Source organism: Crassostrea angulata, chromosome 2 (assembly GCF_025612915.1).
Source record: "Crassostrea angulata isolate pt1a10 chromosome 2, ASM2561291v2, whole genome shotgun sequence".
In the NCBI taxonomy this organism is placed as follows: Eukaryota; Metazoa; Mollusca; class Bivalvia; order Ostreida; family Ostreidae; genus Magallana; species Magallana angulata.
Window position 1 is genome coordinate 78,428,901 of NC_069112.1, and position 22,972 is coordinate 78,451,872.

General features: G+C 34.4%; 3 protein-coding genes across 3 annotated transcripts in view; all 3 read right to left on the bottom strand.

Annotated features, from left to right (window-relative positions):
- Positions 1-108: 108 nt before the first annotated feature.
- On the bottom strand, positions 109-3,446 carry LOC128172230 (microfibril-associated glycoprotein 4-like). Its single transcript, XM_052838023.1, has 6 exons — positions 3,144-3,446; positions 2,919-3,006; positions 1,798-1,937; positions 1,442-1,538; positions 984-1,148; positions 109-746 (listed from the first exon to the last, which is right to left on the bottom strand). The coding sequence occupies exons 1-6, from the start codon at positions 3,444-3,446 to the stop codon at positions 475-477; spliced, it is 1,065 nt and encodes a 354-aa protein (XP_052693983.1). The 3' UTR covers positions 109-474.
- Positions 3,447-7,347: 3,901 nt separating this feature from the next.
- On the bottom strand, positions 7,348-10,597 carry LOC128172239 (microfibril-associated glycoprotein 4-like). The gene is made up of 6 exons (XM_052838036.1): positions 10,153-10,597; positions 9,927-10,014; positions 8,902-9,041; positions 8,545-8,641; positions 8,116-8,280; positions 7,348-7,866 (listed from the first exon to the last, which is right to left on the bottom strand). The coding sequence occupies exons 1-6, from the start codon at positions 10,453-10,455 to the stop codon at positions 7,604-7,606; spliced, it is 1,056 nt and encodes a 351-aa protein (XP_052693996.1). The 5' UTR covers positions 10,456-10,597; the 3' UTR covers positions 7,348-7,603.
- A 3,523-nt stretch (positions 10,598-14,120) lies between these two features.
- Positions 14,121-22,972, bottom strand: part of LOC128174886 (uncharacterized) — a 34,009-nt gene continuing 25,157 nt past the window's right edge. Inside the window, exons 8-13 of the mRNA XM_052840313.1 lie at positions 17,610-17,824; positions 17,353-17,440; positions 16,288-16,427; positions 15,932-16,028; positions 15,469-15,633; positions 14,121-15,218 (exon numbers count right to left, since the gene is read on the bottom strand). Of these exons, the coding sequence (XP_052696273.1) occupies positions 14,950-15,218; positions 15,469-15,633; positions 15,932-16,028; positions 16,288-16,427; positions 17,353-17,440; positions 17,610-17,824 (974 nt within the window). The 3' untranslated portion in view covers positions 14,121-14,949. The remainder of the gene's footprint in view (positions 15,219-15,468; positions 15,634-15,931; positions 16,029-16,287; positions 16,428-17,352; positions 17,441-17,609; positions 17,825-22,972) is intronic.

Below are 22,972 nucleotides of genomic sequence, written 5' to 3' on the forward strand. Positions count from 1 at the left end.
AACACAGACCGTGGAGAGTAATGTTCAGGGCATTCGATATTTCTAAACATAACTTTGCCAGCATTCAGGAAACTTATCTGTGTTGTTCACTCAGGTATGACCGTGGACAGAAAGTACCCTATACTTATTTCTTACGATAACTTTAAACGCCTTTAGTATTTGTATTTTTCTTTTCCTGTAACTCGTATCTTTCTGCTGTAGATATTTCTTTGCTAAACTGAATGAAATGTGTTGAGCGGAAGTGAGATTCCGGAAGTGGAATCCTGTTGATTAAAACTTTGTTTCCTTGCTACCATGCATATGTATTTTTAATCAATATTATACATAAATTGTAATATGAGTCCTATTTCATAAAATGAATGACAACAAGAATCCAAACAACCTGAAACCTAATCATCGTAACAAAATATTTTAATTATACATAATTAGTTAAAGAGAAAAACAATTTCCATTATTGATGATGTGATCCAGTGTCTAGGCAACTCGTCTTACCATTAAGCGAGTTGACTTAAGCGAATAGAACCTACTCCGCCATGGATGATAAGTTACTCCTTGATTGGAGAGAGTGTTTTCCCCTGCCAAGTACAGACCGTTAGGATTCGCACAGTTACAGGAGCGGTGCCACCACCCAGATTTCGTTATAGCGGCACACTCACCTGTATCAAGATCATTGTCTTGATCCCATGTGGAGAACTTCATGTTGTTCATAACCTTGTGAATGGTTAATGCATTTGTAAAACAGTCCCCTATAAAAAAAAAAATACATTCCAAAAAACGTTTCTTAAATTCTCTATCGAATCGGCAAAATGATCATTGTTTTGTCATATTTTTTTATTGGAATAGTTTATCTCAAAATATTATTTAATTTAAAAACCATATGACTTATGTACATGAGTTAAAAAATAAATGTATCGACAATTATTGTAAACAAAAAACATAAAACCCCAAATCTATTGACATTTTTGAAGGAGAAAAAATCTCACCAACGTTCCCAGAAAACCCCGATATCGTGACTGTGTACTTGCTAGACTCGTCTCCTACGTTAAAACTGGTGTACTTGACGTAACGTGTCTGGTTGTCAAAGTCCTCCATGTCCATCCTCATCTCATACGTCCCCTGACCCAGCAGGTGGTGTAGTTTTTCGTTGCCTGTAATAGCAGCAGAAAAAAACTAAGAAAACTTTGAAATCAGGCTAGCTCTTTCTTAGTCAATGACACAAATTGCAATAAAACTATTTTGTTTAACCCTGCACCCTTTTGAACCTAGATATAAAATAACTGATGTAAAACGTTGTTGTAAATAGTGTGTACAATAATGTTTGTAAACATTGTGTACATTTATTTTCTAAAAAATTGTCCAGACTTTTAAAACAAACCAGTTAAGAAATGTAAAATAAGATCTTCATTATTAATTTGTATATAAAACAAAGTAAGAATAATACCGAGCCAAAACTCAGATCTCAAATTTCCAAATCCGTTCTTGTACTCCGTCCATGTTCTATAAAAATCCTCAGAACCATCCTGTCGTTTCTGAAAGACCTTTAAATAAATAAATGGTGATTGATTCAATATCGAGGCAAAAGAACATATAATCTTTATGTGCTAAACAGTATTAGACATTGTGCTACATTTTTGAAATACACAATATTTTTTATTTGATTTACCTGGATTTTTTTAATACACTTTTCTTTAAGAAACAAAGCGTATTTGGTGTAACCAAAATTAAAATATTAATGTGTTAGTACAAGTATAACTATCAATAATAATGATAATAATTATGATAATGAACTGTCTGTACTGTCCAGCCGCCCCCATCTGTATCCATGTCACAGAAAGCTGTCACGTGACCTAGGAACGGTAGCTTTATTCTGTATAGTCCACTAGTTAGGCCACAGTTATTGTTGTGAAGGGATGTACAATCCGCCGGACTGTCATTATCTAAAAAGTAATAATTCCATCTAAAGTGAACGAAAAAAAAACTAATATTATTTTTTAAAGTATTTTTATTTTTGTTTCTTAATGTAGAATATTGTTTTTATATACATTTATTATAGTATTCATTTATTTACATTTTAAGACTATTACTCGAAACGTTAAAATGTCTGCATAATGTGGATACATGAATTAAGAATTTTAGCGGACTGACAAAGATAGAAACAGTTGCTTATTTTTCGAGTTTACATGAACCTGTATATCAAACAGCTGATTTTTTACTTTAAAGTTATCTCCCCTCTTCAAACATTTTTGCCCATTTATTATTTTGAATGTTAACAATAGACATTTCTACGACCAGGTGAAAATCAGTACTTGTAACTTCATTTTCCCAAATTTACAAATTAGCTGTGAAGTAGGATGGTACATTAAACTCAATTTTTTTTATTGTATTGTCACTCTATGGCAAAAGATAACGGGCAACGATTTACAAATAACCTACAGCTGAATATTGGAATTAACTTAAATTTTACAGAAACGTGCATAATTTTTTTTATGGGGGGGGTGGGGGGGGGGTGGGGGGAGTGGGTATCAAAAAAATATCAAATTATTAATAGACTAATCCACAAAAAATCCACTTTTTACTTAAGTTACGTCCCTTGACCGCCATTTTTAGGGAAAACCCAAAGACTTCTCCCAGGAATCTTTCTCGTTTAAAGGTGTTTAACTTTGCCATTTGACGGCAAGAAAAATAATTCTGTTGTACTTTCTGATTGCTTCAGGATGGGGTACCTCAAACCTTAAAGGAATGAATTAAATTCAAAGAGATTTTATCAACGGGCGCCAAAATGTCTTGTTGCATAAAGGGATTACATTGGTTTTGAATTCTTAACCTTTAGGTCGACCCCGCTAAAGGATCACTTTTGCAAAATGTGGATTTTAGTATTTCATGCGTTTTTACTTTCTAAATGGAAATAGTTAACCCACCTGTAATACAATGGACCTTCTTACTGGAAAGTGTAACACACATTTCGTCAGCGGAGCACGACACACATTGCTGTGTGATATTGGCACTCTGTAAATGTGTCAGAGTGGAATTAGATATGGAATGGAAAATAAAATATCATTTGATCATACAAATGCAGAAAAAAAACAAGGAGACAGACAGACAGACAGACAGACGGGCAGACAGATGGAGAACTTGGAAACTACCTGATCGAGTTCTATTCTAACATAGCATGGTTTTTGTTCCGTTTCGTTGATGGCCGACACGAGTTCACACAGCAGTTTCTGTTTCCGGTAGTTGACTCCACGACACAGCTTGGGCCTGTGTCTACATTCCCGGACACATTGCTGCTGACCAATGATCCCCATCACCCGGACAACGGGACCAATATACCTTTCACCGTGAACACTCGCAGATGTAACTGTGACGTAAAAAGATAATAAATAAATCGGCAGCGTTATTAGAGTCATTCCATACAAAGTTCTTCTGATCAGAGAATGAGGAATCATTTTATCCTTGTACAATAAATTGTACTGTGTGATATTGCGCAGGAATACTGAGTGTTGGCTACAGCCTAGTTCGCTCTCTCTGGATATAACTCCTGATACTCTCAATATTACCGATGCAAATCTAAATGGATTTTAATGCTATGAACTACGTGCTTTATATCAATTTAAAAGTAATTACTAATTGTCTATAGTCAAAGACTTCGACAAGTCGGGAATATAAAATTAAACAAGCCAGCCCTAAAATGGGTTGCTATAGACTGTTTTATAGTTTATGAATAAATCATCAGCAGTGCATGTATACCGATGCAGTTTTAGAGCTATGAATTCGTGCCTTATATCTCATAAAACAATTAAGAAATTGTCTGTATTATTGGACAATGACAAGTCGGGAATATAAGATTTCCCGAACGGAATAACAGTTCAAATAACAATTTACGTCGTGATCAGGATGCGATGTTTTATTTATTTTTCTCTATTCTCTTTTAATTCAGTGATACAACACTTCTCATTGATTGACCCCACCACCACTACAGCCCCGAAATGAGTTGCTATAGACTGTTTTTGGAATTTTATTCAGAAATAATGAACAGTGCAATGTTAAGATAAGATTTTCTAGCGGTCATACACAATAAAATAGCAAAAGTACTCTTTTTTATGGGATGACTTGAAATCTTCATAGAACATTACCAAAATATTGTTTGGCCACCAATTCCTTTGTTATGTCAAGTGTCATTTCTTATCTTTCGATAACTCTGACTAGATTAAAATTTAGATATAAATGACAAATTTAGGAGGTTGTCACCTGAAATACTTGTAATGTCAATTATCCGAAAACAAACATAGATATCAAGATGGAGATCTTATATGTTCATATATTTTATTGTGATCTATGTCACAGCCCATTTTGTTTGGAAATATGGGCCCCAAGCAGATAATTCTCCTTAAAAAATTGCTCAAATTTGGCATGAATTTTTGAAGAAAAAAATTAATATTAATAGTTATTATTATTATCATTATTATACTAACTATTATTTAGTTATGATTTTAATACAGTATGAAGTTGAACACATGTAGATACATGTACTATAAAAGCTATATCCAAGTCAAAGTTTTAAAAAACATTGCTTTACTGATGGCTTCAAATGTCAGTATAACAAATAAAACAGCAATTGTAAAGATTTTTACAAAACTTTGGAGAAGTCAATTTCAATCTAATGAACTGTCGATAAATATGTAATTTTAAACGGCTTGATTTTAAACGAGAAAAGAACGCATTTGTTTTTAAGAGTGTTTACGCTGATTGACTTCTGATAACCGATAATGATCTAACTAGAGTGCTGGGACAAAGATGAATGGCATACAGTTTATGTGGAAGGGCATGATAGCTGGATTATCGATAATGATCTAACTAGAGCGCTGGGACAAAGATGAATGGCATACAGTTTCTGTGGAAGGGCATGATAGCTAGATTATCGATAATGATCTAACTAGAGCGCTGGGACAAAGATGAATGGCGTACAGTTTCTGTGGAAGGGCATGATAGCTAGATTATCGATAATGATCTAACTAGAGCGCTGGGACAAAGATGAATGGCGTACAGTTTATGTGGAAGGGTATGATAGCTGGATTACCGATAATGATCTAACTAGAGCGCTGGGACAAAGATGAATGGCGTACAGTTTATGTGGAAGGGTATGATAGCTGGATTACCGATAATGATCTAACTAGAGCGCTGGGACAAAGATGAGAGGCATACAGTTTATGTGGAAGGGCATGATATCTGGCATTGCTCTGTGGCATGTCGACAGAGAAAAGAAAGTTTGGGTGACTTTTGTTGAAATTGTGTAATAACTTGCAAGTTATAGATGTACCTTGATGTCCCTGGAAATGCTTGGTCAGAGGTACCGGACGCTTTATTTAATTATCAGTTAGGAAATTTGTAAGGCATGATTATATTAAATAAACAGTATACTAGTATGTTTATGTAATAAGTAATTTATAATTTAATTATATTTGTTTTCTTGTTTTGTACAGGCAAAGACACTTAAATAAACAAACATTGTTGAAGTTTATCTAATGCTATTACAGACTGGTTAAAATATTTATCAGATCTTTTGCATTTGTATTATATACATTTTCAGTTGTATTGTATAATTTTCTACTTGAAATGTATAATTTTCCACTTGTATTCTATGATTTTCCATTTAGTTAATGGATTATGGATTAAGGTGTTATTTGCTTCAACAGTAAATAAATAACACGCATGGTCCTAGTAACCCTCTTTCTCTCTCTCTCTCTCTCTCTCTCTCAATTAAAATGAACAAACGATTTTTAAAATGTTGATTACATATAAAGAAATGGTGTACATTTTACTAATTTGCATAGAAGTAGCGTCATCATGCCACCACGTGACCTAATGTACAGAGAGTTTCTCTTGCTTTTCGGAGATTCGGAGACAGCCGAGTATCTGGGTGAACGAGACTGGAGTTCATTATTGCTTTGAGGGCATGCTCTTTGTATGAACAGTTTCTAAGGCCATGTAAGCTACTGACAAACACATAGATAAAACAAGACTATCAACAGCCTCGTTCGAAGTCATCGTTTTGTAAGTTCTATGGTCAATAGAACAACCATGCCCACAAATACATGTGTCGCATGGTGACTGACGTTTTTCATACTAATTGTTAGACCTATAAATCATCTAATTGTCTGCGAACTTTTCCGGTTTTTTTCGATTACGACAAAGAGCACACGGCGGGTGTGACCGGTCAGCAGAGGATGCTCACTCCTCCTAGGCACCTGATCCTACCTTTATCGTTTTGACGATCCGTGTTGCTCTGCTTTGAATAATATTTCGTTTTATGGATTTTTAAGATGGTTGACGGTTTGTTATTGTCATTGATATTGTCATTTTTTCATTTAAATAATCCTACTGTGCTATCACGTTTTTAAGAAATTGTCAACACGAACTGATGTGCTAAAGATTGTCGACATCTACATTTAAACATCCATTGCTTAGATACAATCTTATAAAAGATAAGAGTACAGAACACAGACCACATCCGGTCGTGCAGAGAAATTGTTAACCACGCGTTAGCAAGATAAGATCATGTTGTGGCATTCAATACTTAAATCTATATTCATATTGGTGTTTTTTGCATGTGATATTGTTAATCGTCGCTTTTATGTACGCTCCCATTCAAGGATATGAAACATATGGAACAGCCATATCAACATAAACAGATTATTTAGTTCGCAACCTCGGCTAAAAATATAACGTGCGAACCTTTCTTGAAAACAATCTGTATTATTATCCATTACGTATGACTTTAGCATTACGTTTGTAGAGGTTTATATCATATTGGTTTCATAAGTTTGATCCTTTTATTTAACCTTACGTTATTGGATATTCCCATACTGTCTGGTGACGTTTATTCTTGTGCTCATGTGCCGTGATAAAACTTATCGTATATAAAGGATACTGAGAGTTGCAGATTTCCATCACAAACATAAGAGGAAATGTACTCTGAATGTTATTGTAATGCAATGAAACATTTTATAATATTTAATAAAAAGATACAATTAAATGGGCCTGTGCGTTTGTGTTTTCTTCACTTGTTACTACACAACTATCGTAATGTCTGCTTTATAACAAAGCCTCCAAAGACATTAGTTTTTGGATAGTTGTTCTCATTTTCAAAGAGCTCAGTCACCTCAGTGTATCTGATACTCTTCTCTTGTTCTCTCTCTTTCTCTCTCTCTCTCTCTCTCTCTCTCTCTCTCTCTCCCTCTCTCTTTCTCTCTCTCTCTCAGTGGTATAAAAACAACCTCTAATAATTTTTTTTAAAAACTAATATAATAAATAATACTTCTTTTTATTCTAGAAATAAATATTGACAAACACGCCACATATTAACTAATATTTTAAACATTGTAATAATCAGAAAAACTATCAGACAATGTTTTGCATATCTTGAAAATCACAATCTATCAATATTAGCAGCTCATGTGAATAATAATAAGAGTCTTGTTCATTATATGAATGACAATTTTACTCCAAACAACCCAAAGCTTAATCATCGTATCAAAATCTGTTAATTATACAAAATATGTTAAAGAGAAAAACAATCTTCATTATTGATGATGTAATCCAGTGTCTAGGCAACTCGTCTTACCATTAAGCGAGTCGACTTAAGCGAATAGAACTTATCCCGCCATGGATGATAAGTTACTCCTTGATTGTTGAGAGTGGTTTCCCCTGCCAGATACAGGCCGTTAGGGTTCGCACAGGAGTTGTGCCACCATCCAGATGTCGATTGGGCGGCACAGTTACGTGTAAAAAGATCATTGTCTTGATCCCATGTGGAAAACTTCATGTTATTAATAACCTTAGCAATGGTTGCATTTGTGAAACAGTCCCCTGCAAAAAAATAAATACATAAAAAAAAACTTTTTTAAACTCAAAAACGAATCGGCTAAGTGATCAATACTTTTTTTATATTATTCTTTGTTTGAATATTACATCTCAATACGTTATTATAAGGGAAAAAATATATGACTTGAATTACATAATTCGAGTTTAAAATGAATGTATCGACACTTAATGTAAACAAGGAGCATAACAACTTGAATCGAACAAAGTTTGACGCATGAAAGACATAAATCTCACCAACGTTCCCGGAAAACCCTGTCAACGTGACTGTGTACTTGCTAGACTCGTCTCCTACGTTAAAACTGGTGTACTTGACGTAACGTGTCTGGTTGTCAAAGTCCTCCATGTCCATCCTCATCTTATACGTCCCCTGACTCAGCAGGTGGTGTAGGTTTTCGTTGCCTGTAATAGCAGCGGAAAAAAAATAAAAAACTTTGAAATCAGGCTAGCTCTTTCTTATTTAATGACACTAATTGCAAAAAAGCTATTTTGTTTAACCCTACACACTTTTGAACCTAGATATAAAATAACTGATGTAAAACGTAGTTGTAAACATTGTGTACATTTATTTTCTTCAAAATTGTCCAGACTTTTAAAACAAACCAAACAAATCTAAAATAAGATATTCATAATTAATTTGAATATAAAACAAAGTAAGAATAATACCGAGCCAAAACTCAGATCTCAAATTTCCAAATCCGTTCTTGTACTCCGTCCATGTTCTATAAAAATCTTTAGAACCATCCTGTCGTTTCTGAAACACCTTTAGAAGAGTAAATGGTGATTAATACAATATCGAGGTAAAAGAACAAAGAATCTGTATGTGCTAAACAGTATTAGACATTGTGCTACTTTTTGAAATACACAATATTTTTTTTCATTTTGATTTGCCTGGATTTTTTAATACACTTTTCTCTAAGAAACAAAACGTATTTCATGTAACCAAAATTAAAATATTAATGTGTTAGTACATTATAACTATTAATTATATTGATAATAATAATGATAATAAACTGTCTGTACTGTCCAGCCGCCCCCATCTGTATCCATGTCACAGAAAGCTGTCACGTGACCTAGGAACGGTAGCTTTATTCTGTATAGTCCACTAGGTAGGCCACAGTTATTGTTGTGAAGGGATGTACAATCCGCCGGACTGTCACTATCTAAAAAGTAATAATTCCATCTAAAGTGAACGAAAAAAAATTAATGTAATTTTTTAAAGTATTTTTTTTTTGGTTTCTAAATGTAGAATATTGTTTTTATATACATTTATTAAAGTATTCATTTATTTACATTTTAAGACTATTACTCGAACCATTAAAATGTCCGCATAATGTGGATACATGAATTAAGATTTTTAGTGGACTGACAAGGAATGTTTGCCTTTTTAATATTTTGAATGTTAACAATAGACATTTCTACGACCAGGTGAAAATCAATACTTGACATTTCATTTTCCCAAATTTACAAATTAGTTGTGAAGTAGGATGGTACATTAAACTCAGTTTTTTAATGTATTGTCACTCTATTTATATGGCAAAAGATAACGGGCAACGATTTACAAATTACCTACAACTGAATATCGGAATTAACTTTTACAGAAACGTGCACCATTTTTTTTTAATTTTTTTTTTTTGGGGGGGGGAGGGGTATTAAAAATATATCAAATTATTGATAGACTAATCCACAAAAAATCAACTTTTTACAAAAGTTACGTCCCTTGACCGCCATTTTTAGGGAAAACCTAAAGATTTCTCCCAGAAATCTTTCTCGTTTAAAGGTGTTTAACTTTGCCATTTGACGGCCAAAAAAATTATCCTGTTGTACTTTTTGATTGCTACAGGATGGGGTACCTCAAACCTTAAAGGAATGAATTAAATTCAAAGAGATTTTATCAACGGGCGCCAAAATGTCTTGTTGCATAAAGGAATTATATTGGTTTTGAATTCTTAACCTTTAGGTTGACCCCGCTAAAGAAAAACTTTTGCAAAGTGTGGATGTAAGTATTTCATGCGTTTTTACTTTCAAAATGGAAATAATTAACCCACCTGCAATACAGTGGACCTTTTTACTGGAAAGCGTAATACACATTTCGTCAGCGGAGCACGACATACAATGCTGTGTAATATTGGCACTCTGTAAATGTGTCAGAGTGGAATTAGATATGGAATGGAAAATAAATATATCATTTGATTACAAAAATGCAGAAAAAAAACAAGGAGACAGACAGACAGACAGACAGACAGACAGACAGATGGAGAACTTTGAAACTACCTGATCGAGTTCAATTCTAACATAGCCGGGTTTTTGTTCCGTTTCGTTGATGGCCGACACAAGTTCACACAGCAGTTCCTGTTTCCGATAGTTGACTCCACGACACAGTTTGGGCCTGTGTCTACATTCCCGGACACACTGCTGCTGACCAATGATCCCCATCACCCTGACAACGGGACCAATATACCTCTCACCGTGAACACTCGCAGATGTAACTGTGACGTAAAATGATAATAAACAAATCGGCAGCATTGTTAAAGTCATCCCATACAAAGTTTTTCTGATCAGAGAATGAGGATTCATTGTATCCTTGTACAATAAATTGTACTGTGTGATATTGCTCAGGAATACTGAGTGTCGGCTACAGCCTAGTTCGCTCTCTCTGGTTATAAGTCCTGATACTCTCAATATTACTGATGCAAATCTAAATGGATTTTAATGCTATGAACTTCGTGCTTTATATCTATTTAAAAGAAATTGAAAATTGTCTATAGTCAGTGACTACGACAAGTCGGGAATATAAGATTAAACGAGCGGAAATACACTTCAAACAATAGTTAACGTCATGAACAGGATGTGATGTTTTATTTCAAATACCATGTTTTCTTCAATTCCAATATATTTTTACCCCCCCCCCCCTCCCCTCGTCACACTCCAGCCCTAAAATGAGTTGCTAAAGACTGTTTTAGAGTTTTTTTCAGAAATCATCAGCAGTGCAAATTGCACTCTCTAAATAATTCCGATGCAATTTCAAATGAAGTTCAAAGCTATGAACTCCGTGCCTTATATATCATTAAATATTTCAGAAATTGTCTGTATTTATGGACAATGACAAGTCGGGAATATAAGATTTCCCGAACGGAATAACAGTTCAAATAACAATTTACGTCGTGATCAGGATGCGATGTTTTATTTATTTTCCTCTATTCTCTTTGAAGTCAGTGATACAACACTTCTCATTGATTGACCCCCACCATCACTACAGCCCCGAAATGAGTTGCTATAGACTGTTTTTGGACTTTTAGTCAGAAATAATGAACAGTGCAAAGTTAAGATAAGATTTACTAGCGGTCATACACAATAAAATAGCAAAAGTACTCTTTTTTATGGGATGACTTGAAATCTTCATAGAACATTACCAAAATATTGTTTGGCCACCAATTCCTTTGTTATGTCAAGTGTCATTTCTTATCTTTCGATAACTCTGACTAGATTAAAATTTAGATATAAATGACAAATTTAGGAGGTTGTCACCTGAAATACTTGTAATGTCAATTATCCGAAAACAAACATAGATATCAAGATGGAGATCTTATATGTTCATATATTTTATTGTGATCTATGTCACAGCCCATTTTGTTTGGAAATATGGGCCCCAAGCAGATAATTCTCCTTAAAAAATTGCTCAAATTTGGCATGGATTTTTGAAGGAAAAAAAATTAATATTAATAGTTATTATTATTATCATTATTATACTAACTATTATTTAGTTATGATTTTAATACAGTATGAAGTTGAACACATGTATATACATGTACTATAAAAGCTATATCCAAATCAAATTTTTTAAAAAACATTGCTTTACTGATGGCTTCAAATGTCAGTATAACAAATAAAACAGCAATTGTAAAGATTCTTACAAAACTTTGGAGAAGTCAATTTCAATCTAATGAACTGTCGATAAATATGTAATTTTAAACTGCTTGATTTTAAACGAGAAAAGAACGCATTTGTTTTTAAGAGTGTTTACGCTCATTGACTTCTGATAACCGATAATGATCTAACTAGAGCGCTGGGACAAAGATGAATGGCGAACAGTTTATGTGGAAGGGCATGATAGCTGGATTACCGATAATGATCTAACTAGAGCGCTGGGACAAAGATGAATGGCGTACAGTTTATGTGGAAGGGCATGATAGCTGGATTACCGATAATGATCTAACTAGAGCGCTGGGACAAAGGTGAATGGCATACAGTTTATGTGGAAGGGCATGATAGCTGGATTATCGATAATAATCTAACTAGAGCGCTGGGACAAAGATGAATGGCGAACAGTTTATGTGGAAGGGTATGATAGCTGGATTACCGATAATGATCTAACTAGAGCGCTGGGACAAAGATGAATGGCGTACAGTTTATGTGGAAGGGGATGATAGCTGGCATTACCGATAATGATCTAATTAGAGCGCTGGGACAAAGATGAATGGCATACAGTTTATGTGGAAGGGCATGATAGCTGGATTACCGATAATGATCTAACTAGAGCGCTGGGACAAAGATGAATGGCGTACAGTTTATGTGGAAGGGTATGATAGCTGGCATTACCGATAATGATCTAACTAGAGCGCTGGGACAAAGATGAATGGCATACAGTTTCTGTGGAAGGGCATGATAGCTGGATTATCGATAATGATCTAACTAGAGCGCTGGGACAAAGATGAATGGCATACAGTTTATGTGGAAGGGCATGATAGCTGGATTATCGATAATGATCTAACTAGAGCGCTGGGACAAAGATAAATGGCATACAGTTTATGTGGAAGGGCATGATAGCTGGATTATCGATACTGATCTAACTAGAGCGCTGGGACAAAGATGAATGGCGTACAGTTTATGTGGAAGGGTATGATAGCTGGATTACCGATAATGATCTAACTAGAGCTCTGGGACAAAGATGAGAGGCATACAGTTTATGTGGAAGGGCATGATAGCTGGCATTGCTCTGTGGCATGTCGACAGAGAAAAGAAAGTTTGGGTGACTTTTGTTGAAATTGTGTAATAACTTGCAAGTTATAGATGTACCTTGATGTCCCTGGAAATGCTTGGTCAGAGGTACCGGACGCTTTATTTAATTATCAGTTAGGAAATTTGTAAGGCATGATTATATTAAATAAACAGTATACTAGTATGTTTATGTATTTAGTAATTTATAATTTAATTATATTTGTTTTCTTGTTTTGTACAGGCAAAGACACTTAAATAAACAAAAATTGTTGAAGTTTATCTAATGCTATTACAGACTGGTTAAAATATGTATCAGATCTTTTGCATTTGTATTATATACATTTTCAGTTGTATTGTATAATTGTCTACTTGAAATATATAATTTTCCACTTGTATTCTATGATTGTCCATTTAGTTAATGGATTATGGATTAAGGTGTTATTTTCTTCATCAGTAAATAAATAACACGCATGGTCCTAGTAACCCCCTCTCTCTCTCTCTCTCTCTCTCTCTCTCTCTCTCTCTCTCTCAATTAAAATGAACAAACGATTTAAGAATGGTAAATCAGTTTCCATATCCAAACACTAAAGATAAGAGTGATATATTAGTTATAGCTCAATCATAAAGTCTATATTCTATTATTAGTAAGATATTTGTTAGCTTCGAAATTTAAGCTCTAAATGTTCCCTCATGATCATCACAGATAGACATATCCAATCTTAACTATTGGTCATAAGTGAAAAGGTATATAATCCCATGTAAAATGATATTTGACAAATTTTGATTAAGATTTGGAATTTGACATCAGACATGTACTGGTCGAGTTGAGTTTGTAAATTTGTAAGACCTATACAATCACGCTATAAATAAAACTGTTTGTAAAACACCTATTGGACTTAGTGTTTTTAAAGGTTGAACTTCAATGTGAATAAGAAGATAGTAGTCGTACAAAACCTTGAGGTTCTGAGTTTTGTAAATCTCATTTGCTATTAAGGAAAATACGTTCACTATCTACGGTCATTTTTAATGTTTTTAAGGTAGTTTTTTTTGTTTTCTTAACCTAGCAGCGCGTGAAAGAAGGCATAAGGAAGTTACAGCTGTACAGTGAACATATTATGTGTTTTGCACATACACTGTATAAAAAATACCTTTTGTTTAAATATTTAGACAAAAACAAAAACAAAAAACAAAAACACGATTAACGCATAAAAGAGTTTATTATCTTAATTTGCACTACCAACACCGAAGACAACGTACACTTTTCCTTTTTTTTCCTTTTATGTTCACTTCGTCGAAAAAGTTATTTATCATAACATATAAACAGTATTACTAAATTACACCATTAGAATTATAACATGTAACCAACAATATAAACACCGTTACAATCACATATACTGGGTTAGCTTCACAGTCCTGTATTTTAAACGTGGCTGGATATTGTCCATAATTGTTATTAAACACGTGATCGTGAGTGACGTAGTCGGACTGAACCATTTTTCCGTGTGTTATGTCGAATGCAAGAGGGGCGCATGATTTGTCGATAAGCATGTCTATGCATATAGCAGTTTGAGTCACTTTATAACACAGACACGGAACACAGACCGTGGAGAGTAATGTTCAGGGCATTCGATATTTCTAAACATAACTTTGCCAGCATTCAGGAAACTTATCTGTGTTGTTCACTCAGGTATGACCGTGGACAGAAAGTTTAGGTACCCTATACTTATTTCTTACGATAACTTTAAACGCCTTTAGTATTTGTATTTTTCTCTTCCTGTAACTCGTATCTTTCTGCTGTAGACATTTCTTTGCTAAAGTGAATGAAATGTGTTGAACGGTAGTGAGATTCCGGAAGTGGAATCCTGTTGATTAAAACTTTGTTTCCTTGCTACCATGCATATGTAGTTTTAATTAATATTATACATAAATTGTAATAAAATTCCTATTTCATAAATCGAATGACAACAAGAATCCAAACAACCTGAAACCTAATCATCGTATCAAAATCTGTTAATTATACATAATTAGTTAAATAGAAAAACAATCTCCATTATTGATGATGCTATCCAGTGTCTAGGCAACTCGTCTTACCATTAAGCGAGTTGACTTAAGCGAATAGTACCTACTCCGCCATGGATGATAAGTTACTCCTTGATTGTTAAGAGTGGTTTCCCCTACCAGATACAGGCCGTTAGGGTTCGCACAGTTACAGGAGCTGTGCCACCATCCAGATGTCGATTTGGCGGCACAGTTACGTGTAAGAAGATCATTGTCTTGATCCCATGTGGAAAAATTCATGTTATTAATAACCTTAGCAATGGTTGCATTTGTGAAACAGTCCCCTGCAAAAACATAAATACATAAAAATAAACCTTTTTTAAACTCAAAAACGCATCGGCTAAGTGATCAATACTTTTTTTATATTATTCTTTGTTTGAGTATTACATCTCAATACGTTATTATAAGGGAAAAAATATATGACTTGAATTACATAATTCGAGTTTAAAATGAATGTATCGACACTTAATGTAAACAAGGAGCATAACAACTTGAATCGAACAAAGTTTGACGCATGAAAGACATAAATCTCACCAACGTTCCCAGAAAACCCTGTCAACGTGACTGTGTACTTGCTAGACTCGTCTCCTACGTTAAAACTGGTGTACTTGACGTAACGCGTCTGGTTGTCAAAGTCCTCCATGTCCATCCTCATCTCATACGTCCCCTGACTCAGCAGGTGGTGTAGTTTTTCGTTACCTGTAATAGCAGCGGGAAAAAAAACTAAAAAACTTTGAAATCAGGATAGCTCTTTCTTTGTCAATGACACCAATTGCAATAAAACTATTTTGTTTAACCCTGCACCCTTTTTAACCTAGATATAAATTAAATAACTTATGTAAAACGTTGTTGTAAATAGCGTGTACAATAATTTTTGTAAACATTGTGTACATTTATTTTCTTAAAAATTGTCCAGACTTTTAAAACAAACCAGTTAAAAAATGTAAAAAAAGATCTTCATAATTAATTTGAATATAAAACAAAGTAAGAACAATACCGAGCCAAAACTCAGATCTCAATTTTCCAAATCCGTTCTTGTACTCCGTCCATGTTCTATAAAAATCCTCAGAACCATCCTGTCGTTTCTGAAACATCTTGAAAAGAATAAATGGTGATTGATACAATATCGAGGCAAAATAACATAGAATATGTGTGTGCTAAACATTATTAGACATTGTGCTACATTTTTGAAATACACAATATTTTTTTTTTGATTTACCTGGATTTCTTTAATACACTTTTCTCTAAGAAACAAAACGTATTTGGTGTAACCAAAATTAAAGTATTAATGTGTTAGTAAAAGTATAACTATCAATAATATTAATAATAATAATGATAATAAACTGTCTGTACTGTCCAGCCGCCGCCATCTGTATCCATGTCACAGAAAGCTGTCACGTGACCTAGGAACGATAGCTTTATTCTGTATAGTCCACTTGGTAGGCCACAGTTATTGTTGTGAAGGGATGTACAATCCGCCGGACTGTCATTATCTAAATAGTAATAATTCCATCTAAAGTGAACGAAAAAACAACTAATATTATTTTTTAAAGTATTTTTGTTTTTGTTTCTTAATGTAGAATATTGTTTTTATTTACATTTATTAAAGTATTCATTTATTTACATTTTAAGAGTATTACTCGAACCGTTAAAATGTCTGCATAATGTGGATACATGAATTAAGATTTTTAATGGACTGATAAGAATAGAAACAGTTGCTTATTTATCGAGTTTACATGAACCTGTATATCAAACAGCTGATTTTTTACTTTAAAGTTATCTCCCTTCTTCAAACATGTTTGCCCATTTATTATTTTGAATGTTAACAATAGACATTTCTACGACGAGATGAAAATCAGTACTTGGCACTTCATTTTCCCAAATTTACAAATTAGCTGTGAAGTTGGATGGTACATTAAACTCAATTTTTTTTTGTATTGTCACTCTACTTATATGGCAAAAGATAACGGGCAACGATTTACAAATTACCTACAACTGAATATTGGAATTAACTTTTACAGAAACGTGCACCATTTTTGGGGGGGGGGGGGGGGGGGGGGGTTGGTGGGGGAGGGGGTATCAAAAAAATATCAAATTATTAATAGACAAATCCACAAAAAATCCCAGGAATCTTTCTTGTTTAAATGAGTTTAACTTTGCCATTTGACGGCAAAAAAATAATAATTCCGTTGTACTTTTTGATTGCTTCACAGGATGGGGTACCTCAAACCTTAAAGGAATGAATTAAATTCAAAGAGATTTTATCAACGGGCGCCAAAATGTCTTGTTGCATAAAGGGATTTTATTGGTTTTGAATTCTTAACCTTTAGGTTGACCCCGCTAAAGGAAAACTTTTGCAAAGTGTGGATTTAAGTATTTCATGTGTTTTTACTTTCTAAATAGAAATAATTAACCCACCTTTAATACAATGGTTCTTCTTACTGGAAAGCGTAACACACATTTCGTCAGCAGAGCACGACACACATTCCTGTGTGATATTGGCACTCTGTAGATGTGTCAGGGTAGAATTAGATATGGAATGAAAAATAAATATATCATTTGATTACAAAAATGAAGAAAAAAACAAGGACACAGACAGACAGACAGACAGACAGACAGACGGACAGACAGACGGGCAGACAGACGGGCAGACAGATGGATAACATGGAAACTACCTGATCTAGTTCAATTCTAACATAGCCGGGTTTTGGTTCCGTTTCGTTGATGGCCGACACAAGTTCACACAGCAGTTCCTGTTTCCGGTAGTTGACTCCACGACACAGCTTGGGCCTGTGTCTACATTCCCGGACACATTGCTGCTGACCAATGATCCCCATCACCCGGACAACGGGACCAATATACCTCTCACCGTGAACACTCGCAGATGTAACTGTGACGTAAAATGATAATAAACAAATCGGCAGCGTTATTAGAGTCATTCCATACAAAGTTCTTCTGATCAGAGAATGAGGAGTCATTTTATCCTTGTGCAATAAATTGTACTGTGTGATATTGCTCAGGAATACTGAGTGTTGGCTACAGCCTAGTTTGCTCTCTCTGGTTATAAGTCCTGATACTCTCAATATTACCGATGCAAATCTAAATGGATTTTAATGCTATGAACTTCGTGCTTTATATCTATTTAAAAGAAATTGAAAATTATCTATAGTCAGTGACTACGACAAGTCGGGAATATAAGATTAAACGAGCGGAAATACACTTCAAACAATAGTTAACGTCATGAACAGGATGTGATGTTTTATTTCAAATACCATGTTTTCTTCAATTCCAATATATTTTTACCCCCCCCCCCCCTCCCCTCGTCACACTCCAGCCCTAAAATGAGTTGCTAAAGACTGTTTTAGAGTTTTTTTCAGAAATCATCAGCAGTGCAAATTGCACTCTCTAAATAATTCCGATGCAATTTCAAATGAAGTTCAAAGCTATGAACTCCGTGCCTTATATATCATTAAATATTTCAGAAATTGTCTGTATTTATGGACAATGACAAGTCGGAAATATAAGATTTCCCGAACGGAATAACAGTTCAAATAACAATTTACGTCGTGATCAGGATGCGATGTTTTATTTATTTTTCTCTATTCTCTTTGAAGTCAGTGATACAACACTTCTCATTGATTGACCCCCACCACCACTACAGCCCCGAAATGAGTTGCTATAGACTGTTTTTGGAATTTTATTCAGAAATAATGAACAGTGCAATGTTAAGATAAGATTTTCTAGCGGTCATACACAATAAAATAGCTTTTTTATGGGATGACTTGAAATCTTCATATAACATTACCAAAATATTGTTTGGCCAACATTTCTTTTGTTATGTAGAGTGTCATTTCTTATCTTTGGAAAACTCTGACTAGATTAAAATTTAGATATAAATGACAAATTTAGGAGGTTGGCACCTGAAATACTTGTAATGTCAATTATCCGAAAACAAACAATTATCAAGATGGGGATCTTATATGTTCATATATTTTATTGTGATTTATGTCACATGCAATTTTGTTTGGAAATATGGGGCCCCAAACAGATTATTCTCCTTAAAATATTGCTCAAATTTGGCATGGAAATTGATATTTTGAAGGAAAAAAATTATTATTAATAGTTATTATTATTATCATTATTATATTAACTATTATTTAGTTATGATTTTAATACAGTATGAAGTTGAACACATGTAGATACTATAAAAGCTATATCCAGGTCAAAGTTTTTAAAAATATTGCTTTACTGATGGCTTCAAATGCCAGTATAATAAATATATAAAACAGCAATTGTAAAGATTGTTACAAAACTTTGGAGAAGTCAATTTCAATCTAATGAACTGTCCATAAAGATGTAATTTTAAACTGCTTGATGTTAAACGAGAAAAGAACGCATTTGTTTTTAAGAGTGTTTACGCTGATTGACTTCTGATAACCGATAATGATCTAACTAGAGCGCTGGGACAAAGATGAATGGCGTACAGTTTATGTGGAAGGGCATGATAGCTGGATTACCGATAATGATCTAACTAGAGCGCTGGGACAAAGATGAATGGCGTACAGTTTATGTGGAAGGGCATGATAGCTGGATTATCGATAATGATCTAACTAGAGCGCTGGGACAAAGATGAATGGCGTACAGTTTATGTGGAAGGGCATGATAGCTGGATTATCGATAATGATCTAACTAGAGCGCTGGGACAAAGATGAATGGCATACAGTTTATGTGGAAGGGCATGATAGCTGGATTATCGATAATGATCTAACTAGAGCACTGGGACAAAGATGAATGGCGTACAGTTTATGTGGAAGGGCATGATAGCTGGATTACCGATAATGATCTAACTAGAGCGCTGGGACAAAGATGAATGGCGTACAGTTTATGTGGAAGGGCATGATAGCTGGATTACCGATAATGATCTAACTAGAGCGCTGGGACAAAGATGAATGGCGTACAGTTTATGTGGAAGGGCATGATAGCTGGATTATCGATAATGATCTAACTAGAGCGCTGGGACAAAGATGAATGGCATACAGTTTATGTGGAAGGGCATGATAGCTGGATTATCGATAATGATCTAACTAGAGCGCTGGGACAAAGATGAATGGCATACAGTTTATGTGGAAGGGCATGATAGCTGGATTATCGATAATGATCTAACTAGAGCGCTGGGACAAAGATGAATGGCATACAGTTTATGTGGAAGGGCATGATAGCTGGATTACCGATAATGATCTAACTAGAGCGCTGGGACAAAGATGAATGGCATACAGTTTATGTGGAAGGGCATGATAGCTGGATTACCGAAAATGATCTAACTAGTGCGCTGGGACAAAGATGAATGGCATACAGTTTATGTGGAAGGGCATGATAGCTGGATTACCGATAATGATCTAACTAGAGCGCTGGGACAAAGATGAATGGCATACAGTTTATGTGGAAGGGCATGATAGCTGGAATACAGATAATGATCTAACTAGAGCGCTGGGACAAAGATGAATGGCATGCAGTTTATGTGGAAGGGCATGATAGCTGGATTACAGATAATGATCTAACTAGAGCGCTGGGACAAAGATGAATGGCGTACAGTTTATGTGGAAGGGCATGATAGCTGGATTACAGATAATGATCTAACTAGAGCGCTGAGACAAAGATGAATGGCGTACAGTTTATGTGGAAGGGCATGATAGCTGGATTACAGATAATGATCTAACTAGAGCGCTGGGACAAAGATGAATGGCGTACAGTTTATGTGAAAGGGCATGGTAGCTGGATTACCGATAATGATCTAACTAGAGCGCTGGGACAAAGATGAATGGCGTACAGTTTATGTGGAAGGGCATGATAGCTGGCATTACCGATAATGATCTAACTAAAGCGCTGGGACAAAGATGAATGGCGTACAGTTTATGTGGAAGGGTATGATAGCTGGCATTACCGATAATGATCTAACTAGAGCGCTGGGACAAAGATGAATGGCATAAAGTTTATGTGGAAGGGCATGATATCTGGCATTGCTGAGTGGCATGTCGACAGAGAAAAGACAGTTTGGGCGTTGTTTTGTTGAAATTGTGTAATAACTTGCAAGTTATAGATGTACCTTGATTTCCCTGGAAATGCTTAGTCAGAGGTACCGGACGCTTAAGTTAATTATCAGTTAGGAAATTTGTAAGGCATGATTATATTAAAGAAACAGTATACTAGTATGTTTATGTAATAAGTAATTTATAATTTAATTATATTTGTTTTCTTGTTTTGTACAGGCAAAGACACTTAAATAAACAAAAATTGTTGAAGTTTATCTAATGCTATTACAGACTGGTTAAAATATGTATCAGATCTTTTGCATTTGTATTATATACATTTTCAGTTGTATTGTATAATTTTCTACTTGAAATATATAAATTTCCACTTGTATTCTATGATTGTCCATTTAGTTAATGGATTATGGATTAAGGTGTTATTTTCTTCATCAGTAAATAAATAACACGCATGGTCCTAGTAACCCTCTCTCTCTCTCTCTCTCTCTCTCTCTCTCTCTCTCTCTCTCTCTCTCTCTCTCTCAATTAAAATGAACAAACGATTTTTAAAATGTTGATTACATATAAAGAAATGGGCCCGGTTTTTCGAAAGGTGGTTAACTCTAACACCGTGTTAACTCTGTGTTAAACTCGGTGTTAAAGTTAACCACATGGTTAAACGTTTTTCAAAAGTGTGTTAGACCATGTGTTAACTCTGTGTTAACTTTAATACACCCCCAGTACCTTGGTTAAGATTTAACACAGTGATTAAATATGGCCGCCAGTGTAATTAATTTGCCACTTCAACTCAAAAATTGGTATAATAAGCATTTGTCAGAAATTTTAAAGTTTAAAAATCTTACATATGATTAAGATACGGAAAGGCAACTGGCTTGAAATGAAAAGTTGCAGTATCTGTGTGATATAATTATGGAAGAAGGATTTTGCACATGGTTCATATCCCCTATGTTGAAGGATCCCTTCATTGGAGGAGGCTGCATTGTTGACAGCAGTTAAAGGTACTTTTTTCTTTATTTGACCTTCACATTGATTTTATTGTTGTTGTCACATAAGACATTTAACAAAAATTTCCAAAATTATTAGTGAAATGGGTACTATAAGTACAAAAACATTGTACAATTTTTTCCTTGAATTTTTAAAACATTAATGAGAAAGGAATTATCAGCTCCTTGATAAATAAATATTGAGTGAACATGTTAGCATAATTTTTTTCAATGTTGTTACTGCATATTAAGATTTATCTCCCTTTTGACAAAATGCAAGTGGTGGATCAAAATTATTTCTGAAACGTCTAAATAAATGTTATGCACAGTCAAGCAATGTAAAGATACTAAAATTATATGATTGGACAATATTGGTACTGGTACTGTACCAGTTATCGGCTAAGACCAGGCCCCGGGGCCATAAAACTTAGACGAGCTCACTTTTGATCTAAGTCTCACTTTTCCACTATATGTTCCTTTTATAAAAGTGAGACTTAGATCAAAATTGAGCTCGTCTAAGTTTTATGGCCTCAGGACCAGTTATCGGCTAAACTGAGAGTTCGGGTTTAAAGCACATATCAATCCAAGATTTTTTAATTCAGTCGTCTGTTTTGAATAAAGAAAAGTATATTTGCTTAAAAACTTTCTTGAATATGTTTTATACATGAGCTTAAACGATCATTGTTTACCTTTGCACTTTCATCAGTGGGGGAAGTGACGTAATAAGTTAAAAATAGAATATTACTCCTTTCTGATACGTTATGATATTCCTTCTATGATTTCACATATAAAATCAATACATTTAACATGTATAAACAAAAGGAATTCACAAATTTCCGACAGATTCGTTGCGCAATTCAACGCTTGATTGCATAATTATGCTTTGAATAGTCTACGATTTGGTGTATTACCGTCTGATAATAAACGAATAATTTTATGAGTTTTGTTTATATAATGTATCATGACCCCGACTACTTTAGTATGACCCCACAAGGGGCATAATTCAAACTA